This window comes from Musa acuminata, chromosome BXJ3-6, assembly GCF_036884655.1.
Source record: "Musa acuminata AAA Group cultivar baxijiao chromosome BXJ3-6, Cavendish_Baxijiao_AAA, whole genome shotgun sequence".
Taxonomy (NCBI): Eukaryota; Viridiplantae; Streptophyta; class Magnoliopsida; order Zingiberales; family Musaceae; genus Musa; species Musa acuminata.
In genome coordinates this window covers 3379958-3405945 of record NC_088354.1, presented here as the reverse complement: position 1 = coordinate 3405945, position 25988 = coordinate 3379958, and the positions used below count along the sequence as shown (strand labels likewise).

The 25988-nt window shown below is 37.7% G+C and overlaps 2 protein-coding genes across 2 annotated transcripts; both read left to right on the top strand.

Annotated features, from left to right (window-relative positions):
* Nucleotides 1-1405: 1405 nt before the first annotated feature.
* LOC135641794 (uncharacterized) lies at nt 1406-9863 on the top strand. Its single transcript, XM_065157514.1, has 3 exons — nt 1406-1861; nt 4811-4998; nt 9184-9863. Exons 1-3 carry the CDS (start codon nt 1459-1461, stop codon nt 9712-9714), a joined length of 1122 nt encoding a protein of 373 aa, XP_065013586.1. The 5' UTR covers nt 1406-1458; the 3' UTR covers nt 9715-9863.
* A 1860-nt stretch (nt 9864-11723) lies between these two features.
* On the top strand, nt 11724-25176 carry LOC103986829 (uncharacterized). The gene is made up of 10 exons (XM_009404937.3): nt 11724-13319; nt 13816-14295; nt 14389-14690; nt 18994-19728; nt 19812-20090; nt 20265-20426; nt 20527-21459; nt 21567-21782; nt 22687-22947; nt 24575-25176. Exons 1-10 carry the CDS (start codon nt 11936-11938, stop codon nt 24908-24910), a joined length of 5088 nt encoding a protein of 1695 aa, XP_009403212.2. The 5' UTR covers nt 11724-11935; the 3' UTR covers nt 24911-25176.
* The last annotated feature ends 812 nt before the right edge of the window (nt 25177-25988 follow it).

Sequence of the window (25988 nt, the reverse complement as noted above, 5' to 3'; positions counted from 1 at the left end):
AGATTCTTTTTGCTAGTGTCACACATTGGTTGAACGAACAAGAGATCCGACTCTCCCCTGCTTCTTTATTTACATGATTTGATCACTGAATGGGAAATAAGAATTAGTGATTCACATTCTTGACATAAGATCCAGAGGAACATGATTCTAATTCTCACTCAGGGGAATCCAAACACCAGCAGGTAAGATTTCGATTGGCATTTCAGAGATGGACTGAAAAAATGCTTTCATATAACACCTCATTAAGCGATGGTGTCCATCACTCTGACTTGTTCAAAAGAGTCAACTTGGTCGAAAGAGGATTAATTACGTAGTTTCTATAGTTACAAAAGTGAAACATCTAAATTTATTTATCTTAATGACGTTAGTTTTACTAATAAAAATATAAAAATAAAAGATAACGACAACATCGTTGGGCCACGAGTGGTTATTATAGATAAGAAAAGTGATTACGAGCTGAGGATCGCTTTGCATCAACGCTAGTAAGTGAAAGGACTGTCAATGTAGATGCAGAGTGATTCTCACCAGTTAAAAATATTTTGTTATTTTTACTTTTATATTTTCATTGATTAAATTGTTATCGTGAAGTTAAATAGATTTATATATATATATATATATTTTTTTTCGTAACTGGATATCAATATAATATTTTAAAATATAAAAATCGAGATAACGAAGATAGCTAACTACATATTAGCGATCTAATTAGTCCATCTAATTGCTGATCTAATCAAGATTAGAAAAGACTGCAAACTAGTGTTCGAGAATGAACCGTTGGATCGGGTTAGAATTGCCCCCTTCAAGTCAGGCAACAACTCAGTGCAAGCCCGTCGGCGGGCACCTACGAAGACCGAAGTCTCAAGCCAGGCAGGATTCACGAAAGAGGCGCAGGTGGCAGTCTGTCTGTGGTCAATCAACATCAGACCCTGTTGACAGAATACGGGGCCCATCTGAACCCCAATTCGATGGTTCATTTCGGTGAAACCGGTCTCGAAGGTCACAATTCGCGGGGTAATCATAATATAGGCGTAGTTTTAGCGCAATCCTGCAACCAATCCAACTTAATACAAATATCAAATGTTCCGAACGCATTGTTTCAACGCTGAGAAATTGCATATTAAGCCATCTAAAGTTCAATATAGCATATGTATCCTCCAAATATTAAAATATTATTCATATAATACCTGTAAATATTTAAATCCTCCATACGTGTGTACCAATAAACAACCACTATTAATGGTGACCGATAAATTTAGAAAAATCGAAGAAAAACACATTCTTATAGTTTCATTTATTATTTCTTATTTTATGCTATACTTAAATTTGTAGGAGCAAATACAGAAAAAAATACTTTAAAGGGGTATATATGAAAATTTCCTTAAATAAAACCACGCCCCGTTGCCTCTCTTGCTTTCTTTACCTCTCTTCCTCCTCACCGAAACCGTCGAAGCCCTAGCCATGGCGGTGCGTGGTTTTCGTGGCGTGAGGGACGACCTCTCCGAGCTCGGCCGCCACCTCCTCGACATCGCCTGCTTTATCTCCCCACTCCTCCCCCCGCCCCATCACGACTCCCCCCCACCGTCGCCCCGCCTCCCCGCGGCACCGCCGCCATCGCCGCGCCTCTCCTCGAGGGCCCTAGCCGGAATCCTCAGCGACCTCGCGGAGATCGGAGGAGGCTTCCGAAGCGGTCTCTCTCGCCTTTCCGGCGCGTTCCGGAGCCCTGCCGATCGCTACGGAGGGTACCCCGATCGCGCCGGCTATGCGGGTACCGTCGGGGTGTCTGAGGAGCTGCTTGAGTTCGTCAGTGATCTCGTCAAGTGCCCCGAGTCATGGCTGGACTTCCCGGTGTCTGTGGATGACCGTAATTTCCTTACTTCATTAATTGAAGGATGCTTTTGTTGCAATTGAATGTGTGTTTTTTTGGTTGTCTTGATTTCTTGAATTTGGAGGTTTCTTTTTTTGACAATTTATCCCTAAATTAGAAAGACGTGCGAATCATAGTGGACATCAGCTCGGACGATAAGGGTAAAAAGTTGTGATAATTGCGGGCTACGTGTTGCATATTATCTACTTCCTTTCAGCTTTGTCTACTAGCTATAATCTATCCACTCCAAGTATTGCTTATGGCAGCATGCCGTTGTAACGGCCTACTTTGGTGGACACCATTTCTGCTCTATACTTTTACCACAAAATCTTAAGCCTCATTATCTTCCAATTAAATGTAACACTTATTCCACTTGTGATTTATCTTGGGCAATTTGCCTATGTTTCATCTGCCAGTTTATCTGTGTTACTGGGTTCAGTTGATGTTTTCTTGCAGGTTCAAATTCATATGTTTAGCTAGGAAAAATTCATTTTTTCATTGTAACATTGGTTACTTTGCAATTAATCTATTTTATAAACACAGGTCTATGTGGTATGGCCATTGTTGGCTTGACTAATTTATAAGAGGAGTCTTGTTTAGTTCTTTGCCCCTGGAGTGCTACCTAGGAGGTCCAGCCAGCTAGACCCTAGTTAGGTTCTAAATAACAACTATCAACTCTTTTGCATGTTCAACTTTAAATGTTTGTATTTGATGTTTCAAATCTGTAAATGTTCAGCTGTTTTGATCAATTCCAAAGTTGTTCTTCTGTGCTGTTCATTGTTTCATCTTTTTAATGTTAATATGTTTTTTACACATTAATTTTTTTTTGTTTTTACATTCACTGTCATCAAGATTTTGAGTCCAATGATGCCAGTCAATGGTTGCCGTGACATGTCAGGATATTCCAAAATATAAGTGTTATGAATTATAGCCCGGAGATAATGTTGAAAGGAAAGGAAGAAAAATAACACAATCACAGACCATGCATCACAGTGGTGGATATATGTAGCCACTTTCTTTTGCTAGTTGATCTTCCCTTGTCATCCTGTACTTGTGAGTTTGGCAGTGCAACCTCCGCTCTCACATCCTACGAAAGAGACATTGAAGGAGTGGGTGATGTAGGACAAGTAGCAGTGGATTTCCTTTTGATGATAGAGAGGTAGAGAGAGAAAAGAAAAGAGATAATAACAGAAAGATAATAGAAAAAAAGGATTACTACCAGGGTTGCTCTGGCTCAAGGAGCAAACTCCTAAGATAAAGGCCTCGCACCTCCGTACGTCTTGCACATGGACAATGGAATGATTCCATTGTAAAACAAACATGGCCTCACACCACTCACACACAAGGTGGGAAAGAACTCACCTTCCTTGAAGATTTGCAATCTTCAATCAATAACGAATTTGATTTCTTCCACTCTTTTCTGCATTTGTTTCCTTTTTCTTTGTCTTGAGTAGATGTTGTCATATAACAACTTATGACGAATGCAAAATATTGCTAACTAATAAAATTTATTCAAATAACATATAGACTAAATTGCTTCTGCATCAGTGGGTTAGAAAAAAAATGTGAAACCTGATGGGTTTGGCTTGGTTCTAGGTACGTCAATCTTGAATATTGCCATTATGCAAAAGGATACAAATTTTTTCTAATTTGATAACCCAATAAGATGAGGGTAATAGTGTTTTATGGAAATGCTTCCTTATCTAACAACTGAGATTAGTTATGCAATATTCTATTTGCAAACATATTCAAGATAATACAAGGGAACAACGCCTGAAATGAGCGGAACCAGTGTATGAGGCTCCTACCAATGCAGGATTTGGGAAGCATCAATGTACATAGCTTTTACCATTGTCTCCCATGTTAAAGGCGGTTTCCATGACTCGAACCCTGATTTACCAATTCACAAAGGGGTAACTTTATCATTGTGCCAAGGCCCACCCTCTATCTTAAGATGAGGCTAACAAAACCTGAAATACAGTTAGTATTTTAGATGTTCAAGGATTAACAAGTTATTGGAACATTACTAGAGATGCATACACTTCATCAGTTCCACCTTTATATAATATTCTTGGGAGCCATGAAGGAATGGTTTGTTAAAGAAAACTATTGGAGATTAACCTGGATTTTGTCTGATTGAGCTATTTTTTAGGATAGAATTGTATGCCCTGACCTTCCTCAGACTCCGCGTTGGTAAAAACTTGGGCTTGTTCTTTTCAACATACTGAAATAACATAGCTTATTGATAAAGAGGAATAAAAATTAACATTAATTTCATCAAATTAGAAAAAATTGAACTGATGAACATGTTGAGAATATCATTGACTTGAGTCAAGAAATAGAGTATTTGAATCCTTCATGGATATCATGTAGATATTGCCAGAGGCTGCATTAGTAGAAGCCTTGTGAACAACATCTGTTGTTTTTTATAATGATATATTATGGTGGATTGTAAGAATAATTCCCTCATAAATTTGGTTTTCTTGATGTCATCTTAGACTAGGCAGGGTTAGCAGGACCCTTGTGCAAGCCTTTGTTGTTTTTAACTCTATATATTATGGTGGTGGATTGTAAGAATATTTTCCTCTTAAATTTGCTTTTCTTGATCTCATCATAGTTTATGGTTAATCTCGTTAATTTCTTTTTATGTCCTTTTTGATAACATTTGTGAAACAACTTTTTAGTTTTATTTACTTCTTACGCTGCTTATTCAGGGCTACAAAATGTTTAGGGACATAATAAGTGTTTCAAAACTTAGAGGAAGTATCTGCATAAGTACTTAGTACCAGTATGCACGTCTATCAAAGATGCACAAAAAGGCTAAAATTTGCTATATTAACCATGGTTGTCTTTAATTTACTTCTGATTTTGACAAATCTGGTGTGGTTTACTGCTGATAGACTGACAATGGGAAGCGACAACTAAATTGTTGGTATAATTTTGCAGCGTTTAATATGTCTTGCACTCAAAGAGAACACATTTCAACTGTTGAAGATGCTATTCCTGATTTACAATCTCTTCGACTCAGTCTTTGTCCCACCTACATGAGTGAGGAATACTTTTGGAGAATATACTTCACATTATTGCATCCCAAGCTGAGCAAACATGATTCTGAATTGTTATCTACTAGTCAGGTATGTAATTAAATTCTTCATAGTACATATGAACTATACTTAAGAAAAATTCCCATGCTTCAAAATTTCCAAATGATTTTCTTGCTTATTGGTATATTCAAGTTATTAGCTTATCATGCTTCAAATAGTGGGTTTCCATGTAATTTTCGTGAAGGTAGTAGCCACCTGGCCTTATCTGGCATATTAGCTTGTACTACTAATCTGAACAGCCATTAGATCCCAAACGTACGGTCTGATTTGTGCAATTTATGTTAAATTGATCAAAACTCAAACATATTTAGGCTTTGTTGGTCAAAACAGTCCAAATTAGCTGATGCACCCCTTAAAAACTATTGTGGGTCTTTTTCTATTTGTCTTTTTTACTGAAATATGTTTCGCAGCCCCCCTTGTTTTTCCTCCTCTCTAGCTATCTATCAATTTTTTAGATCTGGCCACCAGTGTCCACCACCACTACTTTTTGCTGGCTAGAGGTCCCATTTCTCCTGTTAGATTTTGTTTTTAGATGTTGAACTTGTAAATCTATGTTGCTATAAAATAGACTCGTCCACCTCCTCTGTTGTCCTTCATCCTAATTCTTCCTGATCTAGCGTTGACTATCACCATAGATGCCTGTAGCTGGTGACCTGCCAACAACTAGGTAATGCTTTTTTTTTCTTCTTTTGTTGTTTCATGTACTGAGAAGTATTATATATGCAAGAATTTCCTTTTATTTTGATCTGTTTGTGAGTTATTAATTAGAACTGTATAAAAGTAGACTTTCATCGCTTGTATGTTTTATAGTTACCCATTTTTGACTGCTAGCTTAAATAAATTTTCTGTTATTTGCTTTACAATTATATATGTCTCCCTCGTCATTCTAATATTTTACTTATGCAATTATACATGTTTCACTTGACAGAACAACTTCCATGTACCGAACTGGGGACTGCTGAATGTCGTTTACTGGAATTCTTTAATCATATAAAACTTAAAAGTGCAGCTGCATAGAGATTAGAGATGGACAATATCTTGTGCTAGATAGATAGCTTATGTTGATGTTAAGAATGTGCAAAATTGACCATCACCTACTGACCAAATATCATACCTCAGACTATGTTATCCTATTATTTTTTTTAAAAAAAATCAAATAATATCTGAAGAAAATTAAATATAGAATTATAAAAGAAATATCAGTACTTAATCTTTCATCTTTTGCAAGGATTGAGGAACCCATGAGGAGGCTGATGAAGAAAAGAAACTGCACCGACAAGCAATAGACAAAGAGGATTGAGAACATTTAGGAAAAAAGGAATTCCTTACACGTATGAGTAGGCTTTAAATTTTCTATAACAATTTCTCCAAACAAACATATTTAAGACTAACAGAGTCACATAAAGTCAGGCTGAGGGTCCCAATTGTCTGGTTCAGCTAAAGATATGGTGGTAGGTTCTCCCAGTGGAATAAGTCTCTTTTGGGTTTTTCATAGTGTCAAAATTCCCTTAGTGTATTTCCTATAATTTTAATTTTAATAGGCATTTTTATGACAATTTGATCAGTATATGTTTAGTTATGTGGGAGAAACTACTACTGTGAGTGTTTCATGATAGCACTTGAGATTACTCGTCAATGTTGAAAAGCATGTATATTTATTAGCATTTATAGGTTTTGAGATATGATTGAACCTTGTGATTCTGCATGCATTTCAAATGGAATGACAATCATGTTCATATTTCTTAATTAGCTTTATCACGATTTTGCTTGATCGAAAAACTGATTCATTAGCTTGATATACATGAAACTATGCGACGTCAAATACTTAAACATAAGTTGAAGATGGTAGACTCAACCAATCTAATACTCCTCCCACTTCCAATCTGGGATTAGACTAGGGTGTTACAAACTTTTTTACATAATAGGCCTTCCTACTTGTGTGTCCCCCATTAAGTATTGGGTTAATTCTGATATCAATTGTCACAATTCAGTGTCATGAGAGAACTGGCTAACTTGATAGGCTTGATAGTATGTGTTTCAAAATGTTTAAATCCAAGTTTATAGTAATAGATCCATCTTCCATTTAAATTATGTTTAAATCCAGTTGATGTTTAAATTTTCCCACTTCCACTTCCACTTTATAAAGAATCTGGTTTGATGTTATCTTTCAACACTCTTCAGTTTACAACTAATGTGGCACAGATGGTTTAATTGTTTTCTTTGTTGCCTCAACACACACACACACACACAGATTATTTTTGTATGTTCTTTTATATTGTTTTTACCTCATCGAGAAATCAAATACATAGATAGTCATCTTGCATGACTCTTTGTCCATGTCACTCAGTGTTGTCTAAATCTGCTCATGTACTTGGTGTCTTGGTTATCATGTTTGCTCTCTCAAGTTCTCCCCTTTTGCTTGCTAAATTAAAATTATTGCATGTGTGGTATTCTGGCTCATACGCCTATTTACTAATTATTCCATCTCTTAGATTTCATGGTTAGAATTTCTTCAAGAATTGATTCTCAATATTAGAATAAAAACTTTGTTCTGAAAACAAGAAATATTGTGACATACAAAGCTGAAAATTTGCACGAAGGTATTTGCAAATGTTACTTTGAATCTGAATATTAATGGAATTTCCACAATTCTAGAATGCTAATTACATTGTCCAACCATGTTATCTTGTCAGTCTGTGTTTCTGCTGGCTTGAAAAGTTACTCTTCCATTTGATGTGCCTAGGTGATAAAAAGTTGACAGCCTAAATTTACAGTTATTGTTGCTCTGGTGCAATATTTTCCAGACACAGAAACATGCTTGTAGCTATATCTTGTTAATATGCCTGCGATATTTTACCAACATTTGGCCTTTCTGTTGACTCTTGAGAAATGGATGTGTGTGATCATTTACATCATCCTAATGGTAACTAGTTAAAGCAAATATTTGCTCCTCTCCTGGAGGTGACTTATTCCTAAGCAGTCTTTCTATGACTTATTGAACTCCTATGGCTACTCCTACTGCCTATAACACCCGGGTTTAGTCCTACACTGGAAGAGATTTACTTGTAAGGGCATATGATGGATGTGCTATATTAGGGAGTTAATTGGTTGACTTATAAGGAATGTCAAAGTATGGAGCTACCCCTAGGGTAGGCTAGACCTGATCCAGTTTGGTTCGAACCAGAACCAAACCGGCCCAGTTGTTCATTGGTTCCAAACTAAACCAAAACCAGCCCTTGGCAGTTCAGTTTCGGTTTGAACTGGTGATTCCAGAATTTAAATGAAAAATCAGGTCAAAGGGGCCTTGATTGACCGTTTGAGCCAACTGTTCGAGGCCCAATGGTCTAGTGGTCGATTGTTTAAGGCTTCAAGGGGTAAATTACCTATTTGCACTCCCAATAGTGATATAAATGCATTTTGCAAGGGTGTTTTGGTTATTTCATAGTGATTTGATCATTTCACTGATCAAAACTTAGAAATAAAATTATGATCTTTTGTTGCTTTAAACAAGGTTCGTCGTACCACATCGTATCGCTTAGTACGAGCGGTATGTATTGGTTCGACTAGGGATCGATATGGGTGGTACATATTGGTACGTCAGTATGCCCCACCATTCTGTCTATCAATATGTCGGTACAGCTCTGTACGTACCATACCGATGTCAGACGGTACACCAATACGGACCGGTAAGACAAACTATGGTTTTAAATTATTTTAATTAAAAATTAAAAGTAAAAAAAGGAACTGACAGTTTAAATGGAAATCAGAACCACCAGAACCGAAATGGGCCCTGTGTGGTTTGGTTTCGATTCCCAAAATTTAGGAATCGGAATCGTCGATTCTAGAACCGGGGTCAAGTCTAGGGTAGGCATCATATGCCCCTTGCTATGCATTTATCTGAGCTATGTTGGTACTTTGGTTTAGTACCACACAGAAAGTGACTTAGGTTTGATAAGTGGATGAATACGGTTAACTACAATTTAAGCATTTTGGGCATTTTGACTAGTGGTTTGGGCTCAATAAATAAACATGTCAGCATCCTGCTGGGCCTGGTCATGATACTGTTTAGCTTTTTTTTCCTAGTGTTTCAGGTCAAGGTTCTTGAACTTCAATAATGCTTCATTGCAAACATGCACCATATCTTAGCGAATTAACTGATCAGCTTTGGGCTTATTGTTTCATCTCCCTTTGATCATTTTACTAGTCTCTCGACAGATTTTGGACTCAATGCGCATAACTGCCAAGGAGACATGCAATAGGCCATCTACTCAATCTCAAAACCTTGACTCGGAAAGCTTACCTTCATTGATGAGTGAGAAATGTAGCACTATCCAGCAAGAACATAATGAAGCATGGCAAGATGCATTGATGGCCAAGTCGAGATCTCAATTAAGCATTGATCAGTGGTCTGAGGTAACAAATCCAGCGGATGCTTCCAGTGACACAATAAAATTTGTACCTGATGATGTTTCGTTGAGGGACACTACCGAAGGTAATGTTTTAGTGATGGAGAAGTACATGGATTCCCTCTTGACAGAAGAAGAGCAGGTGTGTTTGCCCTACTCCTTTAGGAGGAAACATGTCTCTGCCGGTGAGGAGATCATGATAAATCGAAAAATGCCAAAATTGAAGATGTCTTCTGATGAGGAATCTGGTGATTGGCAAGCAGTTGAAGATTCTGACTTCGAAATTCTGGAGAAATCTTCAGTTAATAAGAGCACTGAAAGTTTCCACCGCCATACATAAATTTCCTTTTTCCCGTTTATTTCTGTAAAGTGCTCGATCTGCTGAACCATCATATGTCTGCTGTGGCACAAAGTCTATCCCTGTATATTTCTGTAATTAACTATGCTTTTGTCAGATGGAAATCTGATGTCAGCTTTCATTTAATTCAAGCGGTTGCATCCACAATATCAGTTCAACAAATAAGTATTGTACAAAAAGCAAGTAAATGTCATTGCTAATATAATACGTAGATTTTGTCGCTACTAAAAGAAGTACATCTGCAATGTACAAAAAGGCTAGAGAACCAAAGTGTGGCATATTTTATGTAGGAATTGTCATGAATTATAAAGACTAGATGTTGAGGTAGTTGGTAATGTTGGATTAGATCATCTGAGATGATTCTATTTGTTGAGTTATGTTTGTATAATTCTACTTTTACCTTTGTATCTACAGCCGGTCGACCTTTCGGTTTTAATTCTGATAGATTATTTGGAAATATTTTGAGCATGGATGAATCGAGTTTTAAGATGTTTCTCAGCTGGTCAAATGAATGTTGGTTAATTTGATTATTTAGAGCAAAAATTTATCGAACGTGTTTTTGGGCTTGTGAATGTGATTATGAGCTAAATAACGATAAACCAATCCAAATTTAAATTTAGGTTGTATGCTGATTTAATGTTCGAGAAGTATCACCATTTTGTTTTTTTCATGAACATGCACTGAATTTGAGACCAATTTTCTAATTGATATGCAACACATTCCATCAATCATTGTGTTTTCTTAATTTTGAATCTCTCGATATGGAATAAATTAGTTTTTTTATTTAAAGATATGATTAATATGTGATAGATCTCTCTTTACCAATTGACATATTCCTTCGTCTCCTACGTAAACCCCTCTCTTCTCATTTATGTTGGTCCGAAAGCGATCCAACTAGCGAGGGGGTTATACTTTGATTTGTTTCGAGTATTGAAATTGAAATATAACATTTTGACGTTCAATCATCCTCCGACATCTATCGTCATGTGAAGACTAGCGTAGAAGGAAAGGGTCATCGTCACGTTTCACCTGCTTCCCTCCACGAACTATAATTTAAGAGAAATCATTCGGACTATCGTTTGGGCTTGTTCTCTCCCTATTGTCTACATGGGTAAAATTTCAAAGGAGAAAGTTGGGATGGTTGCATACTTGTCTCCTCATTTGGTCAGCTAGAAAAGCTAACTCCTAGTACTATACAGGGGTTCTTTTTTTACGAAAAATTCATACCCCAAAAAGATATCAAACTAATTTGAACATCAGAGGAACTAGGTCGGGAAACTTTTCATCTTAGTACATGTGATGCCTCAGAAGTTTCAACCCCCACCTCGAAACCATCTTAGTGCCACTACGAAACCACCCTAAGACCACCTCGGAGCCACTTTGGATGCTCCTATATCTTCAGATTTAGACCACGTAGAGTTGACTCGATCGTCCATAACGAGTTGCCCTAATAAAAATTATTATTCAATTTTATTTCATAAGTTAGATTATTATTTCATGAAAATTTATGTCAATTAAAGCAATGATATCCATTAATTTTATATTCTAAATTTTAAATTATATATATATTGGAATACCAATAATTTTAACTAATTGCTATGTACTTTTATATTGTGAGACGAGAATCGGTAAATTAGTTTCAATATTGCAAACTGATGTTAAAATTATTTATATCTGTATAGCTAAGTCCATAGATTAATATTCGTAACATATTAGTATTGCATATTCGATGCTTTTGGGTGATTCCAACATTAATACGAAACTAATATTAATCAATGGATTTAGTTATATAAATATAAATAATTTATTTTTAGATTTTGATTTTTGAGTCCATAATCATAGCTTAAATTTTATATATATATATATATATATATATACCCCAAATAATTTTTTTCGATAAATCACCTTATATATATATATGTATATATTAGATGAAGTATAATACAGTTTTATGTTAGATTTAAGACAATGAGGTGAACGTTCTGCATTGCCCTCCCCGAATAGCCTCGCTCACATACATACGCACGCACGCACGAACGCACGCAGACAAACCCTCTTCGCCTCCTCCTCCGTCGTCTTCTTTCCTGCCCCCAAATGTCCGAAACCGAGGAAGAGCCATTGAATCCATAGATTGCGATCCCCGACCAAAAGCAAAGGAGGAGGGAGATATATCCGAAGAGATCGATCGATCGATCGGGGCGCCATGAACACAGCTCTGAATCTCGCCGAGTCAATTTCGACGTCGTCCACAGCCTCGCCTTCGCCGTCGGGGCCGTTCTTGGAGCCCCGGCAGGAGGCGGCTGCGTCGCCCTTTGGGGCCGGGAGCGTGGCGGCGGCCGAGGAGCCCGGGGCCGCGCTCGTCTCCTCTCGGGATGCGGGAGGCGGCGGACCGGGGGGCCAGGACGCGGTCACGGTGGAGCGGCGCGGCCACCACTCGGCGGTGTGCCGGTGGACGGTGCCCCAGTTTCCCCGTGCAAAGGCCCGCGCCCTGTGGAGCCGCTACTTCGAGGTGGGCGGCTACGACTGCCGCTTGCTGGTGTACCCGCGAGGCGACTCGCAGGCCCTCCCGGGCTACCTCTCCCTCTACCTGCAGATCGTCGACCCCCGCGGCTCCTCATCGTCCTCCGGCGGCAACAAGTGGGACTGTTTCGCCAGCTACCGCCTCTCCCTCTCCAACCACCTCGACGACGCCAAGTCCGTCGCCCGCGACTCCTGGCACCGCTTCTCCTCCAAGAAAAAGTCTCACGGCTGGTGTGACTTCGCCCCCTTCGCCGCCGTCCTCGACCAGAGATCCGGATTCCTCCTCCCGCCCTCTGACTCCCTCGTCATTACCGCTGACATCCTTCTCCTCCACGAGACCATTGCCTTCAACCGCGACCACGAGCCTCAGCCACCCCCCGCCGACGTCGTCGGCGGCAAGTTCACCTGGAAGGTCCACAACTTCAGCCTATTCCGTGAGATGATCAGGACGCAGAAGATCATGAGCCCCGTGTTCCCGGCCGGCGACTGTAACCTCAGGATTAGCGTGTATCAGAGCTCCGTTGCTGGGGCCGACCACCTCTCCATGTGCCTCGAGAGCAAGGACACTGAGAAGACCGCTGCGGCCACCGCTGGTCCTTCTGCCCCTGCCCTCGAGCGTAGCTGTTGGTGCCTCTTCCGGATGTCAGTTCTGAACCAGCGGCCTGGGTTGAACCATGTGCACCGCGACTCCTATGGGCGGTTTGCTGCTGACAACAAGAGCGGCGACAACACCAGCCTCGGATGGAATGACTATATGCGCATGGAGGACTTTGTCGGTCCAGATGCTGGATTCCTTGTCGATGACACTGCTGTGTTCAGCACATCGTTCCATGTGATTAGGGAGTCAAGCAACTTCACCAAGAATTTTGGACCTGTACTTGGCAGCAGTGGGGGGAGGGGGGTGGCGAGGAAGTCGGATGGACATTTCGGCAAGTTTACATGGAGGATCGAAAATTTCACGAAGCTTAAGGACTTACTTAAGAAGCGCAAGATCACAGGACTCTGCATTAAGAGTAGGAGGTTCCAGATTGGCAACCGGGACTGTCGCCTTATTGTTTATCCCAGGGGTAAGCTCATTATATGATGTTCACTGTGTCTTTATTTCATGCATTTTGGGAGTATGGGATTTGATTGATGAAGCTATAGGAATTCCCTTTGCTAACTATTCCTTTGTGGTTGCTATAATTTTCTTGAGGAACTGATGATCCGTCCACTTAGTATTCTTGCAGTCAGAAGGGAATTCTGCAACAGTGCGTTTTCTTCAGTGGTTGTTTATTAATCTCAATATTAATGATATTCTTTGAGATCTTAGGGATGATTCATGTAGTACTAATGCTAATTGTACCAAACCATATATGCCCAGTTTGTGCATCATTACATTCTTTAGTAGTTACACTTCATTTTCAAAATATTTTGTTAGTAATCACTCATATGTTATTATTTTATTTACATGCCAATGGGAATTCTTGTAATTGCTTTATTAACGTATAGTGTAATGGTGAGGAAGTACACATGCTGATCGAGTCAACCTTTGTTTTCTCTTACATCTGTGACGGGCACCAGGACAGTCTCAACCTCCATGTCACCTCTCCGTGTTCCTCGAAGTCACAGATTCCCGCAACATGGCAAGTGAATGGAGTTGCTTTGTGAGTCATCGATTGTCAGTGGTGAATCAGAGAATGGAGGAAAAATCTGTTACAAAGGAGTCACAGAATCGCTACTCGAAGGCTGCAAAAGACTGGGGTTGGCGTGAATTTGTGACTCTGACTAGTCTCTTTGACCAGGATTCTGGATTTCTTGTTCAGGACACTGTCATTTTCTCAGCTGAGGTTCTAATATTGAAGGAGACTTCTACGATGCAAGAATTTAGTGACACTGAGCCTGCACTGGTTCCCGTGTGTCCAGCCTCCCAAGTTGACGCTATTTCAAAGAGAGGATCATTCACATGGAGGGTGGAAAATTTCTTGTCCTTCAAGGAGATTATGGAAACACGCAAGATTTTCAGCAAATTTTTCCAAGTCGGGGGTTGTGAGCTCCGAATAGGTACATTGTGTATCTAAGTTTCTTAATTTATTTGACAATACATTTGCTCTTATTTTATAATTTATAGGCATTTACCCTTTGACTAAACCACAGGTGTCTATGAGTCATTTGACACGATTTGTATATACTTGGAGAGTGATCAGTCATCTGGGATTGATTCTGACAAAAATTTTTGGGTACGGTACAGAATGGCTATTGTCAACCAGAAAAATCCTGCAAAAACTGTGTGGAAAGAATCTTCAATTTGCACGAAAACTTGGAACAATTCAGTCTTACAGTTTATGAAGGTCTCTGATCTGCTAGAATCAGATGCAGGATTTCTCATCCGTGATACTGTGGTGTTCATTTGTGAGATCATAGATTGCTGTCCCTGGTTTGAGTTTTCTGATCTTGAGGTATATTTGAATTCAGGAAATACTTGTGTATGGGATAGTTGGAGCCTGTTTATTATTATTTTCTGTCCAACCTAAATTTGCAGTTGATTCTTTCTATCACGAATTACATGCCTGTTGGTTGCCAAAACATGCCGGCATGCTTATGATAACTTTTGTATAGATGAACATGAATAAAGTATAAATAAGTTGGTCATGGTTTTTGGTAATAAACTCTTTTAACTGTTAGATCAACATTTACTAATCTCATGAAGATATAAGTCCAACTTTCCTTCTTATCCTCCTTTTTCTTTCGACCTAGTAATTTCATTTAGGTCAATTTATATATGCTATACAAACATATTTCTCAGTTGTTAATAATCACTTGCTATTAGATTTTGTTTTATTTCTTAGTAACTAAACTTTCCATAGCTCTTAATTCACCTACTTTTGAGTAAATGATCATTGATTGGAAAAGCAAGAAGATTCTAGCCCGTTAGCATATTAGGTAACATGTTGCACTATATTCGTTGTGGTGGGTTAATCAGGAAGCAGGAGCAAATCATATCAAAGTATACATGAGATAAGAATATTGGGAAGGGTAAACGGCATAGGTGCATTCCTGGAAAGGTGGAAATGTAATGATTGAGCACTTGATGGTTTTCATCATTGGAGTTGGTTATTTTATTGTGCATGCATAAGAGTGAGCAAATTTAAGCTAGTTGTACCAAATCAGTGGCAGAGAACCAATATCTGGCTGTAAATAATCAAAAAGGCATTATGGTTCTTGCATTAATGAAAGATGTGACTTCTAGATGCTTAAATATTGGAAAGGGATTCTTGTGGCCAAAACAGAATCTTTTTGTCCTTGTTTTGTATGTATCAGCCAATTAAAATGCTGGCTAGAACTTGATATGCTAAAAAAGAGGATAAGCATGTCTTATTATTCGACAAAACTTTGTGCAGATTGAATCATTTATACTTGTTTTTTTGTTCCTTTAATCAGTTACTATTAGGTTTAGAACCAAAGTTTGCAATTTCGGTTGCCGGACCCATGCCAGTCCATGGCCTGACTGGTATGGGTCTGTTCATTCCAGCATACCGTGTTTAGGAGAGGGGAGGAAGAAGGAAGAAAGGAGGAGCAGGAGGTGTATTGGATTGGGCGACGGGCTTGGGAATGGCAAGTGGCAATAAGTGAAGATATGATAAGTCGCATCACACGAGCCAAACATTAAGACACACACACACACACACACACACACACACACACACATATATATATATATATATATATATATATAAAGAGAGAGAGAGAGAGAGAGAGAGAGAGGGAACCGGACCACACAGTTTGGGTTGGTCTGCATAGCAGTTAGTTATTGGACCTGTAAAAATTAGCCGAATCATGTCAAACCAGTCGATTTTTCAATCTATGAATAAAACAATGACCAGGAAATTTGCAAACTCACATCACCAGTAATTGGTACAATTTTGTAGTTATCCCCTTTGGAAGATAAATGTCTTAATGTTAGATTCTAGATTTCACTTTATGAACACTAGCCAATTGCTGATTTTTTCCTTGAAGAACAAATATCATTACTTTTTATTTTACTGCAAAAGAAAGTACCACTACTAATCATTACCAGAAGAGCAGAAATATAAATAGATTAGGATGATAAGGCATCCTTTAACAGAATTGCATTAGAAATAACAATTCAATAAAGTAATGTTCGCCAAGTACAAAATTATCCATATATCTGAAGCCTCCATAACAGGTTAAACACACTGATACTTTGTATATATTCATGCATTCAGTTTCATCCAGAAACATCAAAATTCTGCAAACATTGCTTAACTCAAAAAACATGATACCAGGCTTCGTAAAGCCTCTGCAGTCTAACAGATTCATTTTTCATTGCCTTAAAATTTTGATTTCTGAGGGTTAATTATCGTGGTTACTTTTAGGAAATAACAGACCCAATGGTCATTTTAGTCATTTAGTGAATCTTATTCTTTGAAATGGTCAAGGTTTAACGACAGCCTTGTTTGTCAATGCACAAGCATCCTATCATATGAAAAAGCCAAAGTATATTATATATTCGATAATTGGGTTTCTCAATTAGGCCTTTGCGCTGTTGACATGGCTTATATGTATCCTTAAATAATGTCCAGTTCAACATGACAAGGAGATTAAGAGAAAATATTGGGACACACAGGAGAAGTATATTCATATAGACTATATGTGAACTTTTTTCAATGTTGTGAGAGTGCTATGCGGAGCACCAGATTGTAAGAAGACTTTGGGAAAAAGGTCCACTTACCTTATTGGGACTTGTAGTTCATGGTAGTATAGATCTAGCACAATTTATAGGTTCAGATGTGTCCAAAAACTAGGGTCTAATTAGGAAAACCTTGAGACAAAATGCTGCATATACTAAAGCTTATCATTTATCTTTCTTTTATAACATTTTCGTGTCAAGTACAATTTGATTGCTTGCAATAATTTTCAGCTTTCTATTTACTGTAACTTTAGGGCTTTGGTAATTGCTATTGGGAGTATGTAATTGCGACTTTCTGATTCTTCTTTCTGTGTTGATAGGGTCTTTATATGTTTAATAAATTTTCTGCTTGTGTGCAAATTAACAAAGCTACTAGGGAGAGGATTATTGAAAAGTCTTCAATCTATTATTGTTGTATTAAAACTTGAAAGTTTATGCTTGTTGTTCTTTTGAATTCTAGAAGTAATGACCAATAAAAAAAATGATGACATGGATTAGAAAACCTAGATATGTTTCCATTTAAAAATTTTGAGACTTCTGTAAAGGGAATAATGTAATTCATTGATCTTTGTGCACCCCCTTAAAAAAAGGAAAACCTTTAAGATAGTTCTAAGACCACCTAGCCTTATGGATTAGAGTGCTGAGTAGTTTAAAAATAACATGTATGAAAAACTATTGTGTCTAAGATCTGGATGTTGAGATGGATGTTTACTAGGAAAGCTAGAATTGAAATAAATGTATTCATAAACAATTAGTTGTCATTTTAATAGAGGATAAAATGAGGGAAAAAGATTTAAGCTAGTAGGAATACATCCAAAGACCTATAGTTCCCCCTCTCTTGCTAAGATGAGTCAATTGGTATTAGTAACCTGAGATAAGAGAAACGCAGACCCTGGAAAGTTCTACTAGAAATAATGAAAAGAAGAGCTGCTTTTAGTTTGAACTCTGATATTATCATAAACAAATTTCAAAGATAGGAAGAGATCCATGTGTCCAAACCCAAATAATTGCAACATTATGGCTCTTATTGGTCACATGCTGTTTTGCCCAACTATTTTTCTTGGGTTCAGTGACCCAATTTGCTTCAGCTTATCTAATTATTCAGTAACCATTTTTATTATTTCTGAATGCAATATGGTTACATTGTAGGTTGAGAAAAAAATGATGCAAATTAAATCACATAATTTTCTGTATATTTAGGAAAAAATGATATGGCTAATATTAGTTTTTCTTAGAGAACATAAAAAACATCAGAAGTTTTCTGCTAAAACCATCTTCCATTCTAATTTTATCTCTATGTGGTACTTGTGTTAATACCTTTTTGTGCACTCTCATATTATGAATTTTCCCCATATGTTCTATTTATTTTTAGTCAAAGTTGAGAATCTTGACTTAATACTGGTTTAAAAATATTATCAGATAGAATCTTGACCTAATACTACAAAAGAAATAGAATATTAGTTTTAACATCAGCAATTGAAATGTTCAAATTGATGATTTGCTGAAGGTATTAAATAGTGTCACTTTGTCATTAGCTCCATTCACTATTTTGTAAAGCAAGAAAATATGCTTCTATTTCATGAGCGAGCATCCTCAATGTAACTGTAATAGCATGTTTGTAAAATCAGCATATGTTAATCTTTGACTATATTGGTTCAGTAGATAAGTTAGGTGATTAGATGTTATCCTTCTGTGAGATCTGTCTATGATTTCAAGCCTTGTGGAATGCAGTATGTACAGTGGACTTCTTCCAGCATTTGCATATCTCTTTCCAGGATTTTTTATGTATGTTATGTCATGACCCAAACCCGAAAACCACGAGGGGTTGGGTAGCAACTCATTGTAATCACAGCCATTCAGCACACCCAGCATTATGTAAAGGCCTGCTGGTTGACTTATGTAGGCCGTGTCATGAACACTCATTTGCATCTGTTCCATGCACAACAGTTCAGATTTTATTGATATTTACTTGTCATCTGTTGCATTATTCAGCTCATCTTGTTGGTATACTTGTGTGTGCATCCTTAGGTTTCTTGTCTCTTTGTTGTAAGGTTTTGGCTTCAGAAGATGAGCAGGATGCATTGTCGACAGATCCAGATGAACTAATTGAATCTGAAGATAGTGAAATTATTAGTGGAGATGAAGAAGACATGTTCCGGAACCTTCTCTCACGAGCAGGCTTCCATCTGTCATATGGAGATAATACCTCTCAGCCCCAGGTTACATTAAGGGAAAAGCTTCTAATGGATGCTGGTGCAATTGCTGGATTTCTGACTAGTTTGCGTGTTTATCTTGATGACCCTGCTAAAGTCAAGCGCTTGCTCCTTCCTACTAAACTATCTTCATCTAGCTGCAGCAAGAAAGATGCTTCAAATGGTGATGCAAATTCTCCGAGCTTGATGAATTTGTTGATGGGGGTTAAAGTCTTGCAACAAGCTATCATTGACTTACTCATAGATATAATGGTGGAGTGTTGCCAACCTTCAGAAGGAAGAACTGGATATGATTCTTCTGAAACAAGCTCAAAAACTTCTGGTTCAAGTGGTGCTAGTACTCCACCAGAAACTGGTGGTGATAGTGAAGTATCAGCAGACTATGCACAATGTGATATGTATCAGAGATTGGAACCTGGAACAGGAGAAATCAACCACACATATGCAGTACAAAGCTCATACCCGAATGCATGTGAGATAGTGGACAGAACTGACCAAGAGAGACACATTTTTCCCCATGAGGCTTCTTCTGGAGATCAACCAGCATGTGATGATCTTGTCCAAGTTTCCAAGGTAGTTTGTAAACTTGAGTTATTACCACAATTATCTTTGAGTTTGATATCCTTTATTAGTACTCTACAATGATTTTTTCATAGACAAAATGGCCTGAACAATCTGAGGAGCTTTTGGGATTAATTATCAATTCACTGAGAGCCCTTGATAGTGCTGTGCCACAAGGATGTCCTGAACCTAGAAGGCGGCCGCAGACAGTCCAGAAGATTATTCTTGTGCTTGACAAAGCTCCGAAGCATCTTCTTCCTGATTTAATCACCCTTGTGCCCAAATTGATTGATCCTTCAGAACATTCTCTAGCCGCTTGCGCACTTTTAGATCGCCTTCAGAAACCAGATGCTGAACCTTCACTGCAATTATCGGTATTCTATTAATTTCTTTGAGATCATTTTTTTATTTATTTATAGATGTTTTTCAGATAAACCTATAATCTTTGTGCTAAAAGTTACTTTGGAAGAAATTTCAGCTTTATATACATGTTATGCTTGTAATGTATATTTTGCCTTTTGTATTTCATATCTAATCCTGCTTTTCAGGTTTTTGGTACTCTAGGTCAGTTGGAGTTTGGAAGTGAAGTGTGGGAACGTATCCTATATAAGACATTCGAGTTGTTGATGGATTGCAGTGATGAACATCTTGTAGCAGCAATGAGTTTTGTTTTCAAAGCTGCATCTCAGTGCCAGCATCTTCCTCAAGCTGTACTTAATGTTTCTCCATAACCTTGATTAATATTCATACACTGTATATCAAAGGACTGATTGTTGACATTTTTTTCTTTCTTCTTTTTTCTCCCTGTAGGTCAGAGCTTTTCGTTTGAGACTAAAAAGTCTTGGTACTGAAGTTCCTCAGTGTGTGCTGGATATTCTGACAAAAATACTGCATACTAGTGCTGACGTGGCTGAAGCCATTATGAGTGATATTGACTCTGACAGTGGGCTTGACGGTAATTGCACGATATCTTGCGATACTTATTCAATTGGTGCAAATGAGATCTCTCCTGATGGGTTGCACGTGGGGATAGATCAGGTTGTGCATGGATGTCACAATCACACTGATGTTTACATTTTGATAGAGATGTTATCCATACCTGGATTATTTGTTGAAGTTTCACAGGTCTTTGAAAGAGCGTTAATTCGAGGGGCCATTGGGCTGCAATCGATTGCGCTGGTATTAGAAAGGCGACATTCTCAAATGTTGAACATCAAATCTAGGTCCATTTTGGATGATTCACAGAACAGGCAAGTCCTGGTAGATGGAAGTATTGATTCATTGCCTGTCCAAGAAGATGATTTCACATCAGTTCTTTCTCTTGGTGAAGTATTATCTCTTTCCAGGGATGTGAGAGTCCAGGACTTTGTGAGGATGCTTTATGCCATCATGTTTAAGATTTATGCCGAAGAGCATTACCGATTTAGGATGTTGAAAGGACTTGTAGAACGTGCAACAAATATGTCAAATAGTTGCCGTGTAGTTGATATAGATATGGATGTCTTGGTATTTCTTGTTAGGGAGGAAGATGGAATAGCTAGACCAGTTATGAACATGTTGCGTGAGGTTGCTGAAGTTGCCCAAGTTGATCGTTCAAATCTTTGGCACCAGATATGTTCTGTTGAGGTTGAACATATTCGTTTTCGAGAGGAAAAGCAAGCAGAAATTTCTAAGGTTGCTGATGAAAAAGCTTCTTTGTCTCAAAGGCTAAATGAATCTGAGGCAACCACAAACCGTCTTAAGGTCTCTATCTTCTTGTTTGAGTTGCTGGGGATCATTACCCTCTGGCTCTGACCATATATTTTTTCCCTCTAACTATCTAGTTGACTATTTTCTTGAATGAATGACAGGCTGAGTTGAAAGCTGAGGTGGAGCAATATGCTCGGGAAAGAAAGGAACTAACTGAACATATGCTTGACATTGAGAATCAGTTGGAATGGCTTCGATCTGAGAAAGATGAGGAGATTGCAAAGCTCTCTGCTGACAGGAGAGTTCTTCAGGACCGTCTTCATGATGCAGAGACACAACTTTCACAGTTGAAAACTAGGAAGCGTGATGAGTTAAAGGTAATGTAAATGCTTGATTGGAACAAAAGAGAGATTTTCCTTTCTGAATGTTACTACTTGTGGTTGTTATTTTATTTGTCGTGTCAAAATGTTAAAAAAATGTTATGCTAATTATTTTAGAAGCATTACTTTTACTTGATTCCCATTTTAGAAGCATTTTATATCACAATATATCTATGTACAACTGTATTGCGAATGCATTATCACATCCATTGGATATATCTTTTGCAAGTTAACACAGCTTACTATTTTAAATTTTTTATTATTATAAACATAATAGTAGTATATATGGAGATATTGTTATTCTGGATCTTGGGCAGTCTTTGCAAAATCTCAAAAATTAAAACTTAAAATCCTTTAGTTGTTTTCTAATTGTTTGGTCACTGGATGATTATGCCCTTGAAGAATTTCTCAGAAGATTTTTTATGTTTGGTTTTTTCTTTTATTTGCCCCACCTCTGAACAAGACATTGGATTATAATGGTTTTTTATGGGTGACATTCTCTGAACAAGATATTGTATTATAATGGTTTTTTATCATTTTATGTTAAGTCAGACTTTCACTATGTTATGCAACTCTCATTAAGTCTTTGTTTCAAACAGAAACAAACTGAACCTTCAAGTTATGGAGTGTAAATATTCCACATGAAGGATACAAGTGCCCTTTTATTTCAATTTGTCATTTTTAACAATTGGATTCTTGTTAATTTGATTTACCTAAATTCTTGCACAAGTTACTAATAGGTTCTATTTCTTTTACTTTCTTGTGACATTATAATGGTCATCATTTCCTGCATTTGTTCTTCGTATCAACTAACTTGCAACATTTTATGTAATGTGTCCTGTACACTTGGCATTGGGGCTAATTGGTATGAGAAAATAATTTGACCTTATAATTGATGCAGAGGGTAGTCAAAGAGAAAAATGCATTGGCTGAAAGGTTGAAAAGTGCAGAAGCTGCACGTAGAAGATTTGATGAAGAATTAAAGCGATATGCTACAGAGACGGTGACTAGGGAGGAAGTCAGGCAATCACTCGAAGATGAAGTGCGGCGCTTAACACAAACTGTTGGACAAACTGAAGGAGAAAAAAGGGAGAAGGAAGAGCAGGTTGCTCGATGCGAAGCATATATTGATGGAATGGAAGCAACATTGCAAGCATGCCAGGTTTCTTTCTTTGTCTTAAGTTTTCACTACAAGTTTCTGTTTTTAGTCCCTTTCTGCAGCAAATTGTTAATGACCTTATAGGCTCTGGATCTTTTAGATTATTCTCAATATAAGGGCATTTTTAAATGTTTAACAACTTGTAAGCTTCTTCAGCTTGAGATGTCAGTGAAGATGCTCTGATAGTACGTGCAAGATAAAATTTGTTCTAGAGGATAACCTAATTCCTCTTACTGTTTCTTGGCAGTCTACTAATATCTTCTTGTGCTTGTTCTACCTCGACTTTCCTATTTTCTTCTCCTCCTCTTCTTTTTCTATAAGCTGTGACATCATCTAACATTGTTGGCCAACTGGGGTTTAATTAACATGGATTCTAGTTATTCCCACCTATTTCAAACCATGCAACCAAGAAATCTGCCAAAAACCATACCAATATGGATCGGGTGATGCTGCAAAGTGCAATCTATGGTATTTAATTTTTAAATTCTAATTTATGATAATGAATTCAGACTTTTTTATGGTTACAGCGTTGGGGTGAATGATTGCTCAATTCTTCAATGACCATGAAGATTTAACTGCATATTAAAAGAAGCTTCTATTGCATTAAGAGATAACAACAAAATAAAAATGTTCGAAGGATTTTAGATGTTCAAATAAGGCACATGGAAAAATTACTTTAGCATTGAGCCCTATCTTGTTTATTTCTAGAAGGGGGCATACATTGGCACTATGGTTTGCTCCTATTTGACATGGGAGATCAAAGTTCCAGTCATGGAAACATTCGCCTCTCAGACATTGGCGGGAGTCTCATATTCGAGGCTGTCCTTTTTGAAATATATTTTCTGATTCTATTCTTGTTAGAATACTCTTGTCCACTGATAACCAGCCTGCAATTAGCCGGTAGGTAAATTTTATTTTTCTGACAATTTCAGTGTAGTAACCATTGGAAAGTAGAAGTGTGTTCATGTCCTGGGTCTACTACGTTTGCATCTTACAGATTGTGATTTTGATGTGAACCAGCTTTTGCAGTTGGATCTGTTAAACCTTGAAAACCTGTTATCTTGTGCTTCTAGTTTCCAAATAATTGATTTTGCATTTGCTCGAGAAACTTCATGATCAATGACTAGCATATAAGTTGGAAGAAATTTTTTCATCTGGGTAGCTTCTTTTGTCTCCTTGCCTCATCAGATCAAACTATTGGATACACATGCAAACTTGTCACGTTATGTAAGATAATTTTTTGTTAGTGTTTTCATAGTGCTTCCACAGTCCACAACAGGTTGACCAAGATATGTTGTCCCTTCAGGAACTTTTTCTGCTGGACCTCTGTGTTGTCTCCTCTGTATATTGTAGCATCTTCTTTTTCATGCACGTTTTATTTTCTTTGCCTACTTCCTAGAAATCATTCATCAGGAGGCTGATTGTTCAACCAGGCAATCCTAATCAGACTGCGTATCTATGTGTAGTTGCTTTTGTTGGATAGGCTTTCTGGAATGAAACTAGCAAATTCAAATAGATTACCTTTCCCCTATCACTAACTAAAAGGGATGTTACTCTGGGTTTTTCTGCAAATGAAAATTGGAATACTGAAGATCTGTTCTCCTAATGCTATTCCTTCATTGATTCGCAGCAATATATACATACACTCGAAGCTTCACTCCAAGAAGAGATGGCTCGCCATGCCCCACTATATGGTGCAGGCCTGGAAGCCTTGTCGATGAAGGAACTTGAGACACTTGCCCGCATTCATGAAGAAGGGCTCAGGCAGATCCATGCAATTCAGCAGATGAAGAACGGTAACAATTCTCTGGTAAGCGGGCAGTCGCTTCCGCAAGTTCATGGCTTATATTCTTCAGCTCCTCCAATGCCTGTTGGTATGCCTCCATCGATAAACCCAAATGGAGTAGGAATCCATGGAAACGGGCATATGAATGGTTCCGTCGGGCCCTGGTTTAGCCCCACCTAAGAAACAAAAGGTTCAAGCAAGATTGTTGTTCTTCTGGCCTTGTGTCAAGTAATTGATATGATAGCTTTTCTCACTCAAATCTCCCCAAGCCCCCCTATTCATTTGAACTGGTAGAACTATCGGATCATTACCCGATATGAGAAAGGTATGTCATGTACAAATAAGCTAAGAAACATGCTTTGAGAAAAAATAGTTTTGTAATACTTGGAAGCGCAAGAAAAAAATCCGATGGAGCTAGCAGTTGGAAATGAAAGCTTTTTTTTCCATATGGTTGATGCCACCATCTTTTGGTTATGTTATTTGTTGTTATACACTCCTAAGGTAATTTGTGATTATGTTTATATGCCCATCTTAGACAGCATTCAGATTCAGTGAGGCCATGTTGTACTGGTTATTGTCACAGATCCTTATTAGCCACTGAATGAGCACAGAACAATAGCACAATCATAGAACTTGTTTCTTCTTTTTTGGAAAAAATGGGTGTCTGTTTGTTTCTGGGAGATTGATGTGAGTAATTGCCTTTGGGTATGACATTTTTGTTTTCGAATAAGTCAATTTAAATAAATTTATAATATCTTATTTTATTTTCTATCAATAATGCATATCTAACTATTTAGAGTCTCTATTGAAGCACTTGATTAGTTAGTGTCTTATTTTTTATGAGCGTTATATATATCATTTAATGTAATAAAAAATTTATTTTTTTATTTTTTTAAATATTCATAAATAAAAAGATTATTTTTTAGTAAATGCATATATTCATCTTAAAATTCTCAATGAAAATTTATTTTTCAAAAAATATTCATAATGATAGAGAAAATATTTAGGGGTCAATCGTCATGTGATCTTATTTTTATAAATATAAAAATTTTAATATAATTTTTAAAAATATAAAAATTAGGATGTTAAAGGGCTCTAATTACAGTAACTAATTATTTATTAGCCCAACCAGTCACTTGGGAAAAGGAGATCCGACGAGACATAGAAACAAAATGTACAAAGCTGGCGCATCGCCTTCAGCGCCCAACACTGGAGCCCACATCCTCTCTCTCTCTCTCTCGGCTTATAACGTGGAGCT

Bases quoted from the DNA above. Each gene is read 5' to 3' on its own strand.
- LOC135641794 (XM_065157514.1), top strand. From the start codon at position 1,459: ATGGCGGTGCGTGGTTTTCGTGGCGTGAGGGACGACCTCTCCGAGCTC. The intron at 1,862-4,810 runs GTAATTTCCTTA...ATAATTTTGCAG, and splicing joins CCCGGTGTCTGTGGATGACC to CGTTTAATATGTCTTGCACT. The intron at 4,999-9,183 runs GTATGTAATTAA...GTCTCTCGACAG, and splicing joins AATTGTTATCTACTAGTCAG to ATTTTGGACTCAATGCGCAT.
- LOC103986829 (XM_009404937.3), top strand. From the start codon at position 11,936: ATGAACACAGCTCTGAATCTCGCCGAGTCAATTTCGACGTCGTCCACA. The intron at 20,427-20,526 runs GTACTTAATGTT...TTCTCCCTGTAG, and splicing joins GCCAGCATCTTCCTCAAGCT to GTCAGAGCTTTTCGTTTGAG. The intron at 21,460-21,566 runs GTCTCTATCTTC...AATGAATGACAG, and splicing joins CAACCACAAACCGTCTTAAG to GCTGAGTTGAAAGCTGAGGT.